General features: G+C 33.5%; 2 protein-coding genes across 2 annotated transcripts in view; both read left to right on the top strand.

Annotated features, from left to right (window-relative positions):
- Window positions 1-18150, top strand: part of LOC143063896 (prostaglandin G/H synthase 2-like) — a 40222-nt gene extending 22072 nt beyond the window's left edge. Inside the window, exons 9-10 of the mRNA XM_076236334.1 lie at window positions 12593-12737; window positions 13369-18150. Coding sequence (XP_076092449.1) covers window positions 12593-12737; window positions 13369-13724 — 501 coding nt within the window. The 3' untranslated portion in view covers window positions 13725-18150. The remainder of the gene's footprint in view (window positions 1-12592; window positions 12738-13368) is intronic.
- Window positions 2857-11446, top strand: LOC143061944 (uncharacterized). The gene is made up of 2 exons (XM_076233805.1): window positions 2857-3150; window positions 9181-11446. Exons 1-2 carry the CDS (start codon window positions 2955-2957, stop codon window positions 11004-11006), a joined length of 2022 nt encoding a protein of 673 aa, XP_076089920.1. The 5' UTR covers window positions 2857-2954; the 3' UTR covers window positions 11007-11446.
- Window positions 18151-18559: the final 409 nt, after the last annotated feature.

Here is an 18559-nt window from a genome sequence, read left to right as displayed (position 1 = left end):
AACACAAAAAAAATCCCATAATTTCTAACTTGAGGAAAACTAAAAAAAATCATGATTTTAAAATTCCTATGGAGATTTGCATTGATATGGGAGATAACTCTGCAAAAAAGGCAGAAATATCAATAGAAATTTATATAAAATATAGATGTACCGCTTCTATTCAACAGAATGTTTTGACTCTTTGATATTCAACCCTGTCTTTAGAGTATAACAAACAACTCTAAAGGTGTTTTCATATCTTTTATCAAGCTACAACCTAGATTTCATAATTCATTAGTTCACTATTTATTAGATTTGGGCGTATGACATTTGCGCCGATTTTGAAAATTTCCATTCTTTCATTTGCGCCAATTTTATATTTGCTCCTAATTGGATTTACAGGTAAGTTAACACAGACACTTGTCTCAGAATTTTTTTCCTATATAGTAACCTTAATACCACATATTAAGGTATATAGGAGGGAAAAAATTGAGACAAGTGCCTGTGTAAGCTAATACTTGCACAGGTACCATAGCTTGAAGGTATATTACGACAAATATAGGAGAGACGAAATCACAAGAAAAGAATATATTAGCCTATAAATACTCGGCAAAAACAGATTTATGATTTTAATGTATTCCGTTCTTATGGATTTGAATGCTGTAAAAAGATTTTTAATTCATCATATTAGTATAAACAGAGTGCTTTTATCTTAGGTTTAACTTCTTGATTTTAAAGTATGTGAATATAATGTTTTAAATTACCTTATCTTGCTTAAAATCCCACTTCCACCTCCCGTGGTGAACAGGGGACAACATTTATGACAATTCATAACGTTTGTACAACTAGCAAACGGAAGAGGTCTCATGATAAATGAAAAATGACATAACTTGAATGTTGAACTTCCATAAGAAATTAACAATGCAAAATTTGAGTCTTCCTCAAGTTAGATTTTATGGGACTTTTTTCTGTGTATATTTGCGGCTTTATGCTATAGATTAGAACTAAAACATTTTCTGTTTCAATTAGTTTGATTGGACTAATGTGATTTCAGTATTACAGCTTAGATAAATTTTCTATACGAGTATAGACCATTTTTTAGTTTCATATATGCATATATAATGGCTGATGCCAATAATTTTTATATGTGGATGAAAGGTGATGTGGGTATGCATCAATGGTACTGCAATCCAACCTGTCAACATTAAATTTCCCAAAAGACTAGATGTTCTATCTGAAATTACTCAAGGGGCTGTATTATCACCTCTCCTGTTTGAACTTACCAATATATGATTGATTTGCCAGATTGTATGTCTTCAGATGCTAGATTGTTTGCAGATGAAGGCCTGGGCTGCAGAAAGATCAGAAATAAGGCTGATAGAGTACTGTCGGGTATTTTCGACCAGAGGCAGTTTTCGACCACCGAACATTTCGCGAGCGATTTCATGCACGCGAGGCTTTGTTTCCGCATCCTTTCCGCGTGCAGATCTGCAGAACTAAATATTTGTCATGGAAGGTTAGGTTAGCTGCAGTTCACGGAAAGAAGTAGTAAGTTACATAATTTGTAGCGGTTGTCGTGGAAAATCTCGCCATGATAAAAACAAGTATTACGTCATGTGTTAAAAAATATCTGTCTTTCAACAAATGATTTCAGTAAAAAACACCTACTTTTCAAGCATGAAAACCTAATGACACTGTTCGCTATATTCCTGGGAATAAAAATGAACACATAAATGAATAAATCAGACGCATTTTAAAAAATATTTTGCCGATAATCAACTTATATCCCTTTCACACGTATTTCGCCTATTTTCGACCAGTCTTGTATATTTTGTGTTACTATGGACGATTTGTTTACGTTTTTCAAGGCTACAATGACGTCACAATATGAATGACGTAACGAAATCGGGCACCTTGTATAGACAATGTCATAGTCAGAAGGACAATGTTATCGCAATTGGAATGTCGAATACACTGTGATTGTAATTTTTTTTACTAGCTGAAAATAAGAAAATCAAAACTTTATCTGAGCAACAAGATCAAAATGCAGTCTGCTTTTGAAGGATATTTTTTAGTCCAAACTTTTTTTTTTTCCTCCGCGAAATCAAAGCAATTCGTCTACGTGTCAATAGAAAACCCGAAGACGTTTATAAAATACTCCCTAAAAGAGGGTGGACGGGAGGGGTTTGACAAGGGGTAGCAATCACCACTTCCCTTCTTTTAATATCAACTTGAGCTAACAATCCCTCCCCTTTATTCCCTGTTCTCATTCCCCTTAACCCGACCCCCTTATTTTACTCCCAGTTACTCCCGATTATCGCCTCCCTTATCCCAGGGACCCCATGTCCACCAACTCCTACCTGTTTTCTCTGTTGTGTTTGTTTTTCTCGTGGTGCACTTGGGTCACCTTCCAGGTTGTTAAAATTTAAATGTTTTTGTTCACTTTTTTTACTCTAAAAATGTACATGTATTAATATAATTAAGAAGGTGTGGTATGAGTGCCAATGAGACAACTCTCCACATTGTTTGTGTATATTATATTAGTATTTTCGAAAGTGTGTAATCATATTTGTATTTAATTTAATACCTCAGTTGCTACAGGTTGGGTTTTTTTCGGTCTGTTTTATTTGCTTCATCTTTGTCCCGTAACATTCCAAATATACTGTATATGATCATTTCCTTCATTTAACTTGTCTGGGAAATGCAAAATGACCGGGTCTACTAAATTTGTATGTACATGTGCAAAATAAAATCGTATTGATACATGAAATAGATACATTTAAAAAGAGATAAAAACAGGATATCTTCAAGTATTAGTGATTTCCATTTAACCCCATTTCGTATCGTTTAACATCCTTAACGCCTGGATTAAGTTTCAATGAAGTCATAAAATACATGTATCATCGCGTCGGCACAATTTCTTGTTTAAGCAGATTTTTACCTCATCTTTTTCTGCTTTCAGATTTTCAAATACAATGGGGAAACGAAACAAGTACAGAAATTATGCTCTAGAGGATATCAAAAATGCAGTACAAATGGTTGAAAGTAAAGCAATGTCAATTCGATCCGCATCACGACAATACAATGTTCCAAAAACGACTATTATAGACAAACTTAATGGCATATCTAGTCTTCAAGCAAGATCAGGACCTAGTCCGGTATTATTTGACAGTGAGGAAGAAATGCTAGTCCACTGGGACCAGACTCAAGCTAGCGACCAATCCTAGCGACCAATCAAGCTAGCGACCAATTCTAGCGACCACTAAAGAACACAATGAGAATCAACTTGTCAAAGAATCATAATGTGGTATATGAGAAAACCACAAAACGACATATTGAAACAACGTTCTGTTAAAAATAGAATATGGCTACCATTACGGTTTATATTGTTTTTTACCTTTAAATAACTAGAGATATCCATCATATCAAGTCAGAAGGGACACTACAACATCAATGTCGTCTGTAGCCTAATGTACTGACTAGTTTGCTTGCTAAATGTCTGCATCAATATAAATCAGTAAAGGGAGAACGTCCCAGAAAATCGTAAAAAGTCAAAATATCGTAATTCTATAGAAAAACAAAGGAGATACCCGGCGGGGTATCTTTAATCAGCAAATGCACAGCGAAAAATACACAAAAAGCAAAGGAACAATCTTTTTAGCGAACTATTTTTATTCCCCTACATAAACACATACTTTATGTTATTATATATGTATTTATAGAATGGAAAGTGCGCTCCTCTACGTATTTTACTCTATAGAGAAGGACATATACTATATTTTGAGGTCTTCTTTAAGTTTTCTCGGTTTTCCAAACTCTTAACCGAGATGGTAAACAAAAATCATGGATTGCAAATAAACTATTAAAAACGGATCGTATATCCCCCAATCACATAATCGTTATATACGAGTAATTTACGGATACGAAATGAGAATAAAAAGTAAACGAATTAAATTAGAAAAAAACAACAGTGTTTGTCTACGATGATTTGCTCGCATAATTATTTTCCATGTTCAGAGAACCGTAAATAATTTTAAAAAGAACATATTTTAATAAACATGTGTACCTAGTTTCAACTTGATCTGACTACAATGTCGTCTTAGATTCAATCTAAATCAATGAATACACGGAAAAACGAACGAACGAACAAACCTACACATCAGATAACATTAGGCAGCAACAATTTGATTTTCTGTGGGGGGGGGGGGGGGGGGGGTGGCTATGGATTTTTTTGGGAAAAAAAGTTTGTTTCCAGTTTTGGGAGAAAAAAATAATTTGTTTCTGATCCTGAGAAAAAAAAATTGTTTGTTTCACCCTCAGCTGCCACTATATGTAATGCTATAATTGAAAGAAAAAAATTGTTTTCGACTTCTCGCCAAAAAAAATAATTTGTCCAGAAAAAAAATCCCCCCCCCCCCCCCCAGAAAATCAAATGGTTGCTGCCTTACGGTCTTTACTGTTGTATGCGTAGCATAGAATAACTATTTAATGTGAGTTGACTTAAACTCGTTCCTGTGTAAAATGTATAAGCTTTCAAATAAACGAAATAAGAAATATCTTATCTTCGAAAGAATTATTATATACTGGCTTTCTATACAATCGGCATCCTCAAATGGTCCGAGTACACAGTTATCGTCCTTTGATTTTTCGTTGTCCACGAATATAGTCCTTAGTGTGGACAGTGTGTTAGTTGTCATTTTTTTTTATACCCCTTCCAAATGTATTTCTTCATGTTTTATGCCTCAAATAGCAAGTAAGGGGGATTAAAGCACATTGTAAAAAAAAAATTGGGTCATGAATTTTAAAGTAAAGTAGTGATTTGGTCCGGTTAATTAGAAAAGGTTAAAAGATAGCACATCGGAAGCTTTCGAAAGATTTCAGGACCCCCTTAACATAAAATTGTCCGTATTTGGAGTTAGAGCCAAGGAATTTTTCTTTGATATTTGGGTGCTATTGATAAAGTGTAGGTGGGATTCAATTCCCAGAAGGTTTTAACCCCAAAAACATCATTTCAGTGGTCCCTGCTCTGATTTATTACCTTCCAGTTGAGCCATGTCCGGTGGCGAACTTTACCGTATGAAGCTTGCGAGGCCTTCCGAAAGAATGTACGTTGGACACGAAAAAAAAAAACATCACCACGTGTGGGAAAAAACTTTGCCGTAGGGAACTGTACAGAAAGACTGAAAAATGAGCCCATACCCATAACTGTATAGGTACCTCAGACTTTGGATGGCCAGTGAAGTCTTCAGGTGCACTTTCCCACCCAGGGATTGATACGAGTTGAAGATATGGATAATAGCTTTCAATCTAACTACCTGCGGTAAAGAACTTTGCCGTAGGGGGATGGGAGTAAAGCGACTGCTGCCACCACCCATAATGGACCAAAATGAGAAATTGAGTATGTTGTTGTCAGCTTCCGGTGCACTTTCCCACCTGGGGATTTTCATGAATAAAAGGGTCTGGGACAAGCTTTTAATCCCACTAGGTGTGGGAAAAAACTTTGCCGTAGGGAACTGTACAGAAAGACTGAAAAATGAGCCCATACCCATAACTGTATAGGTACCTCAGACTTTGGATGGCCAGTGAAGTCTTCAGGTGCACTTTCCCACCCAGGGATTGATACGAGTTGAAGATATGGATAATAGCTTTCAATCTAACTACCTGCGGTAAAGAACTTTGCCGTAGGGGGATGGGAGTAAAGCGACTGCTGCCACCACCCATAATGGACCAAAATGAGAAATTGAGTATGTTGTTGTCAGCTTCCGGTGCACTTTCCCACCTGGGGATTTTCATGAATAAAAGGGTCTGGGACAAGCTTTTAATCCCACTAGGTGTGGGAAAAAACTTTGCCGTAGGGAACTGTACAGAAAGACTGAAAAATGAGCCCATACCCATAACTGTATAGGTACCTCAGACTTTGGATGGCCAGTGAAGTCTTCAGGTGCACTTTCCCACCCAGGGATTGATACGAGTTGAAGATATGGATAATAGCTTTCAATCTAACTACCTGCGGTAAAGAACTTTGCCGTAGGGGGGGGGGGGTAGCAGTAAAGCCACAGTCATTCTGTACAGTTCCCTACGGCAAAGTTTTTACCCACACCTAGTGGGATTGAAAGCTTGTCCCAGACCCTTTTATTCATGAAAATGCCCGGGTGGGAAAGTGCACCAGAAGCTGACAACCCCATACCCAATTTCTCATTTTTGTCCATTACGGGTGGTGGCAGCAGTGGCTTTACTGCCACCCCCCTACGGCAAAGTTTTTGACCGCAGGTGGTTAGATCGATAGATTTTATCCATATCTTCAACTCGTATCAATTCCAGGGTGGGAAAGTGCACCTGAAGACTTCACTGTCCATCCAAAGTCTGAGGTACCTATACAGTAATGGGTATGGGCTCATGTTTTCACTCTTTCTGTACAGTTCCCTACGGCAAAGTTTTTACCCACACCTAGTGGGATTGAAAGCTTGTCCCAGACCCTTTTATTCATGAAAATGCCCGGGTGGGAAAGTGCACCAGAAGCTGACAACCCCATACCCAATTTCTCATTTTTGTCCATTACGGGTGGTGACAGCAGTGGCTTTACTGCCACCCCCCTACGGCAAAGTTTTTGACCGCAGGTGGTTAGATCGATAGATTTTATCCATATCTTCAACTCGTATCAATTCCAGGGTGGGAAAGTGCACCTGAAGACTTCACTGTCCATCCAAAGTCTGAGGTACCTATACAGTAATGGGTATGGGCTCATGTTTTCACTCTTTCTGTACAGTTCCCTACGGCAAAGTTTTTACCCACACCTAGTGGGATTGAAAGCTTGTCCCAGACCCTTTTATTCATGAAAATGCCCGGGTGGGAAAGTGCACCAGAAATATTACATTAATTTCTGGACCTATGGCTGGTATAGCTATGAAAATACGGAAAGTCAAACAGAAAATAGCCTATTAAACATGTAAAAAGAACATTGATGTTTTTATAAACTATCTTTGAAGGCTAAATTAGTAGTCAGCTGTCTGAAAATGAATTTTATTGCACAACAAGTTTCATATATAAAAAATCCAAACTCCTAACTGTGTATTGATGTCTTCTGGTTACCCAGAAATTCCAGAATAAAAACAGGTACTAAGCCAACTATACAACGGGGGGAATATGCCCTGTTTTTTATTAATTTTTTTCTGATTATTATTCAACACGGGTCTTTAGTGATCCTAAGTGAATACGCTTTCATTTGATACCAAAATGAACTACTGGTAAATATTATACTTAAATATGCATAGTAACTATTTTGTTTCATATACTACTTTGATTGGGGCGATATCGTAATTTATTATAAAAATTAATGTAATAGGACTAGATTGTTTCCCTTTTCAGTTATCAATTATTTTCGACTGTTTTTTATTTGCTTATATCATATTATATTTTCATTTTATTCATTCTAATTGATATTCAATAATTGAACATGACTGACATTCCAGATCCTTTTTTATTTGACGTTTGTTATAATTTTGTAATGTTATTTACTTTTGCTTACCATTTTTTTCAATACTTGAAATAATAATATTAGAAATGTATCTTCATGTGTAATATAAACTGACCGTGCAAGGGCTGTATAGCCAGTCAAGGTCGTTAAAAACTTCCATTTGTTGTAATATATAATAATTGAATTATAAATGTATATATGTTGAATGATTGAATAAAGGTAACATAAAAACAAGTTGATACCCAAATTCAACGAGCTATATTTAAAACTTAATCTGATTACATTTGAGAAGATAAGAAAGAATATTCACACAACATTAGTTTTTGTCATTAAATCAAAAATTTTTCTTGACATTGCATTGTGTAATTGATAAAAAAAATACGAATAATTTATCTAAAAAGAATGTATTGAATAAGGAATAATGTATAAATGTTATCTGTTAGACAACTTATTACTATTTTGTCTTTTTCGGACACTTTATTGATAACATGCTACATAATGTCTGAATAAAGGTTGAAACTTGGAAAAAAAAAGTTGTATCTTCACAGAAGGAATTTACTTAAGAGGTTAAACAGTAAAGTTGACCTTATACAGTATAAAACATTATATAACTATTCTGTATGAATACTTGTGTGATGCAAGATGTATGAGAAATATTTTTGAGCAACACTTTTTAAAGAACAACCGAAGGATTCATAACATTTATTTTCTAATTTTCGTGTTGATTATATATGTCATTATATTTAAAACATTCTTGTGATATTTTTGAGTAATATGTAATAAATCTGTTGTATATAAATATTAAAGATTTAAAAAAAATGCATCTGGCTGAACGTAGTTTAAATGTTTTGACTTGATGATGAATGTTGCATTGAATAAATTTTCTTTTTTCTTTCTTATTATATTTTTATTTGTTTTACTGCTTTCAGTATTATCTGAAGTGCCTTGGACTATACCCATTATACTGTTTCGAGAACCACTCCCCTCAAACCTAAATGGTTTTCAGGAAATACTCGATATTTTTCTAGTTCCTTGTTCACTTAAACATTTTATTTATCTCACCGTAAGTTGACATTTGAACGGCTGTACTTATTTTTTTTTATTCTGTTTTACAATACTTACGAATATGTTCCGAACCATATCAATATTTGGACCATATGCGTGCGGTCATGACCATATGCGTATACTCATATGGTCTGACCGTACGCGTATGATAGGACCATATTAGTATTATATTCGTTTTATTATCAACGGGCTGGACCATATGAGGTATTTGGACCATAAAGGTTTTTCTTTTTAAATATCTAATCTGGAAACAGTATATCTAGTTAAAACAAAAATCTCGATTTGAAATAAATGTATAATACCATGTAATATAAAGTCTTCAAAAACTGAATAACTGATTTAGAATATTAGCCTCCAGCAAGCAAGCACGCTACTCATGTTTTTTTGTTGGAATCCAAAATAAAATTGAAACAAAATTAATAGGTGTTTCCTAAAGTTTGCAATGTTTCCTTTTCAAAGTATATTTAGTATGTATTTTTTCTATCAATAGCGATACCTCATGTATTAATTATTAGTAGAACGTTGTAGTATAATGCCATTTTGTGATTTTCAGACATATCTCGAAATGGTTCTGTTATGTATTTATGCTCAGTGTTAACTTAAGTGGTCGATAGAATTGGTCGCTAGCTTGATTGGTCGCTAGAATTGGTCGCTAGCTTGAGTCTGCTTCCACTGGGTCATAGATATGGCAAAAATCGGCTATGGCCAAACAAGACAGCAACTTCTGTATACGGTGAAGACAATTTTGGATCATGACGGTAGGAAAACCCCATTTAAAGATAATTTGCCGGGTAAGGATTGGTTATATGCTTTCATGAAACGCCATCCTGAGATTTCTACTCGCACTCCGCAGAAACTTGGTAAGGAACGCGCAGTTATATCTTGGCAAAAAATAAAATGGTGGTTTGAAGATTTTGCAAAGTACCTAACGGAAAATTATGAAGAGGGAATACATATATTGAAAGATGCTTCCCGCATATATAACGCAGATGAAAGTGGTTTTCCGCAAGATCCAAAATCTGGTAAAATTTTGGCTGCTAAAGGCAGTAAGAATGTGTATTCAACATGTTCAGCTGACAAATCACAGATAACAGTTCTTGCATGTATGAGTGCAACAGCACACTACTTACCACCTATGCTTGTATTTCCAGGGGAGCGTTTCCGGTTTAATCCACTAGAAGGTTTTACTGAAGCAGTACTTGGTCGGACAAAGACTGGTTGGATGGATTCCGAACTATTTTACACCTGGGTGCGTGATCATTTTATTACTGCCATAAAGGACCGAAAAGTAAAGCTACCGGTTATTTTGCTGGTGGATGGACATACTAGCCATATTAGCCTGGAAACAGCTCAGCTTTGTAAGTCTGAGAATGTTATATTGTACTGTTTGCTCGAACATGCAAGTCATATATTACAGCCTTGTGATGTTACTCTGTTTGGGCCTTTGAAGAAGCACTGGAGAGATTCAGTGAGAGATTACCAGTTCAAAAATCCGGGTGAATTTGTCACAAAAGGTACCTTTGCTTCTGTATTTAAGTCGGCGTGGGCAAAAGGAACAACAGTTGATGTAGCAATTAAAGGTTTCCGTCATACGGGGCTTTATCCATTTTCAGTTGAAAGTGTAGATAAATCTAAAGTCGAGCCATCTGAAGTATTTGCCAGGGCAAAACCAGACCAGGATCTCGGTAATGACGACGATATGAATTGTAAAGATGCCCAGGTTGATAGTCGTCCAGTTACCAATAGTTCTGGGACCTACAATCTAGATCAAGAACCCGTACAAATTGCTGATGAGGCGGATACAGAAATTGCTTTAATGCCATCTGAAATTTTTGACTCTGTCTCATGTGAAACATCACATACAATAGTTGAAGAATTGCATGATCAGCCTCCTTGTCTTTATCCAGAAATCATCATACAAGTTAATCCATGCAATGTCAATGTAACACCACACAAAGACGAAAACAAACAATCGTGTGAAAAAGCACCTTCATCATCTTTTGAACTCCTACTTGTCACTCCAAGTGAACAAAAGACTCTCAAGAAAAAGAAAACTCGCACTGTACTACCAAAAGCCGTATCGGGATCGGAAATGATAAAAATTGTAGAGAATAGAAAACAGCAGAAAGAAGATGAACAGGAAATGAAAGAAAAGCGTAAGATTGATAGAGAATTAAAACGCAAACTAAAGGAAGAGGCAAATGCTAAAAAGGAAGAGAAAAAAATGAGAAAAAGAAAAGAATGGAAGAAAATAAGAAACGTAAATTATCCAAAAAACAAAAGAAATCGGAGAAATCGACTACTTCCAGGCTTTGTTCCAAGTGTTTACTTGAAACAGACGATATTTATATATGTTGCGAGATTTGCTCCTCCTTTTATCATGCAAAATGCTCTGGTGTTGACTTTTCTTGTGTGCATATTGACGACATCGTTAGCTTTCCATATGAGTGTGATGATTGCCTCTAAAACCGTCAGATATATTATGTGACAAAATTTTCAAAATGAATGACATTGTATGACTTGCAGTTACAAATTCTATATATATATATTACTACAGTGCAATGATTTAAAAGAAATAATATTGCTACATGTATACTGTGATGCATTATCTGTTGTTATTTTCGATAGTTGAAACACATTTTTTGGGGGAGTCATTAGTCTTTGGTACGGGTGTGTGTTGCACAGTCTTTAGTTTTTTGTGTGGTTATTGTTGCAGTCTAGTTTTTTGTGCGGCTCGTGTTGATCAATCTTTAGTTTTTTGTTGGATTCGTGTTGCAGTCTTATGTTTTTGTGGGGTTCGTGTTGCACAGTCTAGTTTTTTGTGGGTTTCGTGTTGCACAATCGTTAGTTTTTGTAGGGTTAGTGAAGCCCAGTCTTTAGTTTTTTGTGGGGTTTGTGTTGCTCACTCTTAGTTTTCTGTGTTGGGTATGTGTGGACTGTCCATTTTTTAGTTTAATTGTCCCTTTGGTATCTGACCCCCCCCCCCCCCCCCCCCCCCCCCCGTATTTTATTTTAGAATACAGAACATTTTGAAAAATAATAAATTCAGCGTGGCTTCGGCAATTTGTTATAATCGTTTTTCTGATAAATACATTTTTGTCATAAATAATTACTTGCCGTAACTTTAGGGAGAAACTATTTTATTTTTATTTGTTTGAGGGGGATATCATAATGTTAGTCCTATAATATAAGCCTTCTTGTGTTCAATGCATATTCAAGCGCGTGTTCTTTATCAATCAATTATATGGAACGTAAAAGGGCACACTGAATGAACAATATCACGTGCACCACTATACTTATTTACACAAAGAAACACTTACTTTATTCATCTGACAATGTGATCTTATCAATACAGGTCACGGCAATTAATTTAAATTCGCACAAGTATTCACAAGCCCCGTGCAAGCAGTTGTAGAGGTTCATTTTTTCTTGTGAAATCCGCTTAAAACAGGTAATTCGAAATTTTCAGAAACACAACATTGATTTTTTTTAAAGCTTGCATGCCTGAATAATATCAGTTGCTGATCAAAACTTGTAACGTTCGTGTGAATACCGAAACGGTATCACTTTGAGAAGTTAAATGGTCGTTTATCTCCACTTACGATGGCAAAATAATTATCAATTAAACACTTCATGAACAATTGATTCTGGGGTCGAACCATAATATAATGTTATCAGTGATATGACAGAAGGAAATTAGAAAGTGGTCGAAAATGTCCGACCGTGGTCGAAAATACCCGAACATGGTCGAAAATACCCGAATATTTAACAACGTCAAAATAGTCATTACTAATGCAATTATCAAAAATTAAGTATTGTTTCTTCGACGAAAATAATGTCCAATATGTAAAGATATTCACTTGTAACGTGAAGATGACCATTGTTTTTTCTCTGACGTCACAATCGAATTTACCGTTAAGTGGTCGAAAACTGCCGACGTTGCCCTACTGGGACACTCCATGCAGAGAGACAAAAGGACTGATGATCACAAAAATATTTTTTTTAATTGATAAATTTAACAATAGTTATTTGAGACATCTTCTTTTAATATTGTACATCTTCTTTTCATTTCAGTTCACAGTAAGGAATCATGGGAAATACACACTTAATGTTGTGAAGGAATTGATAAAACATGGCCGTACATTACGTCTGCAGCCTTTAAATAATTACAGAAAACGTTTTAATTTAAAACCATTTAAATCATTTGAAGAATTAACAGGTCAGTTTATCAATTTACTTAACTTTATATTGTCAATAATAACTCTATAAATTCTTAACTTTTTAGTAATTAAAAAGTTTTTCAAGAAATTTATGTGAAAAAAAGTTTTTTTTTCCCAAATATATATAGTTTGAATGTCAAAGAAACAATGCAATATAATCAACTACTACGAGTGTACAGTGGTCAACAAAGGGGCCAGAACTCTTTTATCAGCATGCAGCTGTCAACACCATATCTATCATATATAGTGAAAGGAATATTTATGGCATTTCCATCAAATACCGGTAGATTATAACTAAAATGAAGTAAGGGACTTCACTATATGTTTGTATCCAGTGTACAAACAGGTCACTATGCAGTATGAGTTCTTAACGTTATTTAGTTATAAATGTTTGTCTTGATTTAAAATTTTATCCTTTCTTGAACATACCATAGGCTTGCATACTTAATTTTAAAAAAAATCACGTGAGGATTTCATTAATGCAAAAAATGCAACCACATGATCATTGCAATACATGCAACTACAACTTGCTTAATTTTGTTTTGCATAAAATAAATTTGTATTAATAAATACTCTACTTAATTCTTAAATATTTTCTTCAGATGATAAATGTATGATATCTTTTTGTAGGTAATAAATGGTTAGCAAAAGAATTAGAGAACTTTTATGGAGATATTGAAGCTGTAGAATTTTATGTTGGTTTAATAACTGAAAAACGCCGTCCTAAAGCTGTGTTTGGTGAAGCAATAGTTGAAATGGGTGGACCATATTCTGTTAAAGGACTAATGGCTAACCCCATATGTAGTCCTAAATATTGGAAACCTTCCACTTTTGGGGGGAGTGTAGGATTTGATATAGTAAATACAGCAACTATAGAAAAACTTTTTTGTCAAAATATAAAAGAAGACTGTCCTGTGGTATCATTTAAAGTTCCTGGTTTTGTAGAGGAACCAGAAAAACCAGAAGACCAACATGGAGAATTATAATGCTCAGATCTTTGTTAATGTATTATTGTGTTGACTGGAAGTAGATGAACGAATTACCAAAATGTGTTTTGTTTTGAGATTTAAACTGAATTCCAAATAACTTAGTATAAACTATAACATATCAGAATTGTGTTGCTCAGATTTTTGTGTATACTATGATATCATTCAATTTCATATCTAGGGATCTTTTTTTTTGTAAAAACTATTAAAATTATTAATTACTCTTTCACTTTGGGTTCAATTTACATACTTGGAATTGCCTTTCAAAACAAACTAAATTTAAATATCTGTATGGGAAAGAAATTTCTGAATAGACTAACAAACCAACCATTTATTAATTATATACCTATACAATTTATGCAAATTACGAGACTATTACAATTACTTATGTATTTTTGAAATAATCAGCAAACAACAACCTTTGGGGTTTTAAATTGAAGTTTGTCAATAACATCTAATCAATTTTTGTGGATATTTATATAATGTAATTACTGCAGGAATTTTGGAGAAAATATAAAATATAAGAATTTATATATTTTTTTTAATAGTATACAGCTCATTCCTTCTTTTGAGCTTTTCACACACTTTGTCTTAAGGATCAGGATAGATAACTTTTTCCCCTTTTCATTTTTTTCAAATCCGTGATGTTTATTCTATATGTCTGCCTCCTAAACAAGAAACTGTCTAAAATAATACATGAACTTTAATTTACTCTTTCAAAAATGACCACTTGTTATTTTAATGGAAAACATAAAGAGTTTAAAATTGCATAATAATTTGTTATAGAAAAAAAGGTTTTAACAATGATGCTTATTTTTTTTTATATACCTAACAGGTCACCTTTTACAGAAAATAATGTCTGCCATTCTGTCATTTTGAAATCCAACAGTTGTCCAGACTATTTTTTATTGTGCCAGTAGAAATTCAGCAGATTTTTGCCTCATACGTGTTGTTGTGTTTTTTTGTGTATATTTGTTTGCATTATTAGTGTATTTTGTATGCATCAGTGTAAAATTATGAGCTGAGTATAGATTGAGCTTGCCTTTAGATGCTGATAACCTACTTTTCACTGTTCTACTGCTTATTGATTTAGCAGCAGACTGGGGCATTTTATGTCATCCTTGCAAATCTGGATTTTCTGTGAACATTAATTTTGTTTACTATTAAAAACTTTTCTTTGGATATTTCAAAAACGTTTTTTGTATATTACTTTTTATTTAAATACATTTCATAACAAATTATCATGTTCATAATATAAATATTATTCAGACACATTTGATTTGACTGTAATAACAGATTACTGTTAATTCAAAAATTGTGTGCATTTCTTATGATTTCTATAAAAGGTAAAATATGGAAGATTAATGATTGTGATTTAATGGAAATCTACGTGCAGTTGTGTGTTGGATATAGATATTCAAGTTCATATTATCACAATACTCAACCAGTCACATTATTAACATAAATAAAAGCTTCACAATAATTTCTGAATTTACTGTATTGGATGTAAACTAATAAATTAATAAGTTTTTCTTCATTGGTTTCACATAAATGTTGTTACAATCTTGCCTGCCTCAAAATTTCCCTGCATTTTAATCATTTTCATAGCATCACACTGACTTTGCTCACTGATTAAGAATTAGGGCATTTTATAGTTTATTTCATCTTGTCATGATATATACATAAAGGCAAGTGAATAATCTCATATAACATGTATTACTATGAAGTGTATTCTTAACAAGAGGCTCTCAAGAGCCTGAATCGCTCACCTGGTAAACAATGCCTTATTGAACATATTGAACCATGCCAGGCAAACATGTACAGCTAACAATTCTTCAATATTACAAATATATATGACTTACTGTTTATAAATAAAGAAAATGAGACCAAAACACAAACACTTCCAAATCCATTCAGTAGTTTCAGAGGAGAAGATTTTTTAAAGTTAGCAAATATGATGAACAAATTGTGAAAAATTGTCATTAAAGGACATTTACCCCTTAAGGGGTCAATTGACAATTTTGGTCATATTAACCTATTTGTAGATCTTACTTTGCTGATCATTTTTGCTGTTTACAGTTTATCTTTATCTATAATGATATTCAAGATAATGACCAAAAACTGCAAAATTTCCTTAAAATTACCAATTAAGTGGCAGCAACCCAACAATGGTTTGTTTGATTCATCTGAAAATTTCAGGGCTGATAGATCTTGACCTAATGAACATTTTTACCCCCATGTCAGATTTGCTCTAAATGCTTTCGTTTTTGAGATATAAGCCAAAAACTGCATTTGACCCCTATGTTCTATTTAAAGTAAGGGCGGCCATGTTTTTTGACGGATCAAAAATCGAAGCACACACTTTGTGCAGGATAATCTAAGGAACTATCATGCTAAGTTTCATCCAAATCCACTCAGTAGTTTCAGAGGAGAAGATTTTTTAAAGTTAGCAAATATGATGAACAAATTGTGAAAAATTGTCATTAAAGGACATTTACCCCCTAAGGGGTCAATTGACAATTTTGGTCATATTAACCTATTTGTAGATCTTACTTTGCTGATCATTTTTGCTGTTTACAGTTTATCTTCATCTATAATAATATTCAAGATAATGACCAAAAACTGCAAAATTTCCTTAAAATTACCAATTAAGTGGCAGCAACCCAACAATGGTTTGTTTGATTCATCTGAAAATTTCTGGGCTGATAGATCTTGACCTAATGAACATTTTTACCCCATGTCAGATTTGCTCTAAATGCTTCCGTTTTTGAGATATAAGCCAAAAACTGCATTTGACCCCTATGTTCTATTTTAAGTAACGGCGGCCATGTTTTTTGACGGATCAAAAATCGAAGCACACACTTTGTGCAGGATAATCTAAGGAACAATCATTTTAAGTTTCATTCAAATACATTCAGTAGTTTCAGAGGAGAAGATGTTTGAAAAATTGTTAACGACGACGACGTCGACGACGACGACGACGGACGCCAAGTGATGAGAAAAGCTCACATGGCCTTTTAGGCCAGGTGAGCTAAAAATGATTAAAAATAAAAGTGAAAACTTTAAAAAAACAAAAACAAAAAAACAAAAAAAAAACAAAAGAAAACAAAAATTTTTTAAATTAAATTCTTTATATTTCTTTTAAAAAAGAAATGCAAGTTTCAAATTCTCAATGCTTTCAATGCTTGGGTTGAGAATTAATTGCAAAAAAAATAAAATAACTTATCAATTCTCAATCAGCTAGACACAAATGAAATGTATATGTATTAATAAGTATCCAGTATGTTGTTTAATGTTAGGTTTTTATTTTTGCTGTGTTCAGGCAGGATGGTAATTATATGGATACATGTTTTTAATTTATTTATATGAATATTGAACATCTATTAATTTAGGTTGTTTTAGAAGTGTTTTCACATTATTATATACTTAAAACATTATTATGATGTTCATATTTTCATTTCTGTATGTATCAGGGTAATTGCAGACAATAGTAAATGGACATGTTAATCTTTTTTCTTAATTTAGAAAAGATTTTTACTTTTGAATTGACATTTCATAGAAATGCATTGAAATTATGATTTACAATGGCCCAGTAAACTAACGGACAACTATTTTGATGTCGAGCATAAATCTGTAGGCGCTTTTCATTTTTGTTTGAATACTTTTACTAACAAGCTGGCTTGAATTTTTTTCTAGGGTATTTAATTTTGTTTGATTATTGCTTAAACTGGCATCTGTAGATAACAGCTTTATAGCCTAGAGATAACATGAAGCTCATCTCGTGTGATAAATTTAATCATTGTTTTGTTGATGAAATTTTGAATCAGTCAAACCAAGTCAAAGCATCTCTGCAAAACTTTTATATGTTTATAATGGCTTTGCCCCTTGACATGTATTGTATCCTTATACAATTTCTTGGCAGACAACAGGATTTTCACTGTTAAAATTTATATAAATAACTTGTCAAACTGTGGTATGAATATATTTTATAGTTAGTAAATTGTACCAGAAAGTTCTGCTCTTTCTTGAAAACCCATTTTTATTTTAAAATTCAGTATCATGAAGGATTGATTATATGAGAGTAAAAATGTGAAAACAGCACAAGTTGCTCTAAAGATTCTGCTTTCTTGTGAATCTCCTCATTAAAGTGTCTACACCTTCATATGCCTTCATAAACAGGTTCCATAGTATGTAAATCCAGCATAATGGTAAAAAAACATGTGACCTCAATTTCTGCTGATCTTATGATTTGTGATTTAATGATAAATGTAGTTTATGAACAAGTATAAATTTGTCTTTTTATGAATATAATGGTGTGTTATTAATATATGCATTTATAGTTATATTTTTTGAATTTTTACAACATGAATTGTTCAATATGTATTTAATTATACCTACGCACAAAATTAAAATATTAAGACATTTATACATATTGTTTTATTTATCTTGATGCATTTCATCATGACAAGTTACAGATCAAGTTTGAATTTTGTTCGGAGTTTTGTGCAGAGTTATGGTCCTTTGATTTAGAAAATACACTATAACGTAATCAGTTTTCTGCACTTTTTTTTGTCATCCTTTCAGACATTGATTTGATAATTGGTATATGGTTTCATTATGACAAGTTACAGTTCAAGATGGAATTTGTTCCAGTTTGATGATTTTGTGCAGAGTTATGGTTCTTATTCATTCAAATAATCAGTTTTCAACACTTTTTTTCGTCATGCTTGAAGAAATTTACTTGATATTTGTTGTATAGTTTACACCATGAAAAGTTATAGATCAAATTAGTTTTTTGTTCCATTACATAGAATTTTTAACTGGTAAGGGACTAT

The sequence above is a fragment of the Mytilus galloprovincialis genome, chromosome 2 (assembly GCF_965363235.1).
Source record: "Mytilus galloprovincialis chromosome 2, xbMytGall1.hap1.1, whole genome shotgun sequence".
Lineage (NCBI taxonomy): Eukaryota > Metazoa > Mollusca > Bivalvia > Mytilida > Mytilidae > Mytilus > Mytilus galloprovincialis.
The sequence above is the reverse complement of the archived record's forward strand: the minus strand, read 5'-3'. Positions and strand labels throughout refer to the sequence as shown.

Bases quoted from the DNA above. Each gene is read 5' to 3' on its own strand.
- LOC143061944 (XM_076233805.1), top strand. From the start codon at position 2,955: ATGGGGAAACGAAACAAGTACAGAAATTATGCTCTAGAGGATATCAAA. The intron at 3,151-9,180 runs GTGAGGAAGAAA...CGCTAGCTTGAG, and splicing joins TAGTCCGGTATTATTTGACA to TCTGCTTCCACTGGGTCATA.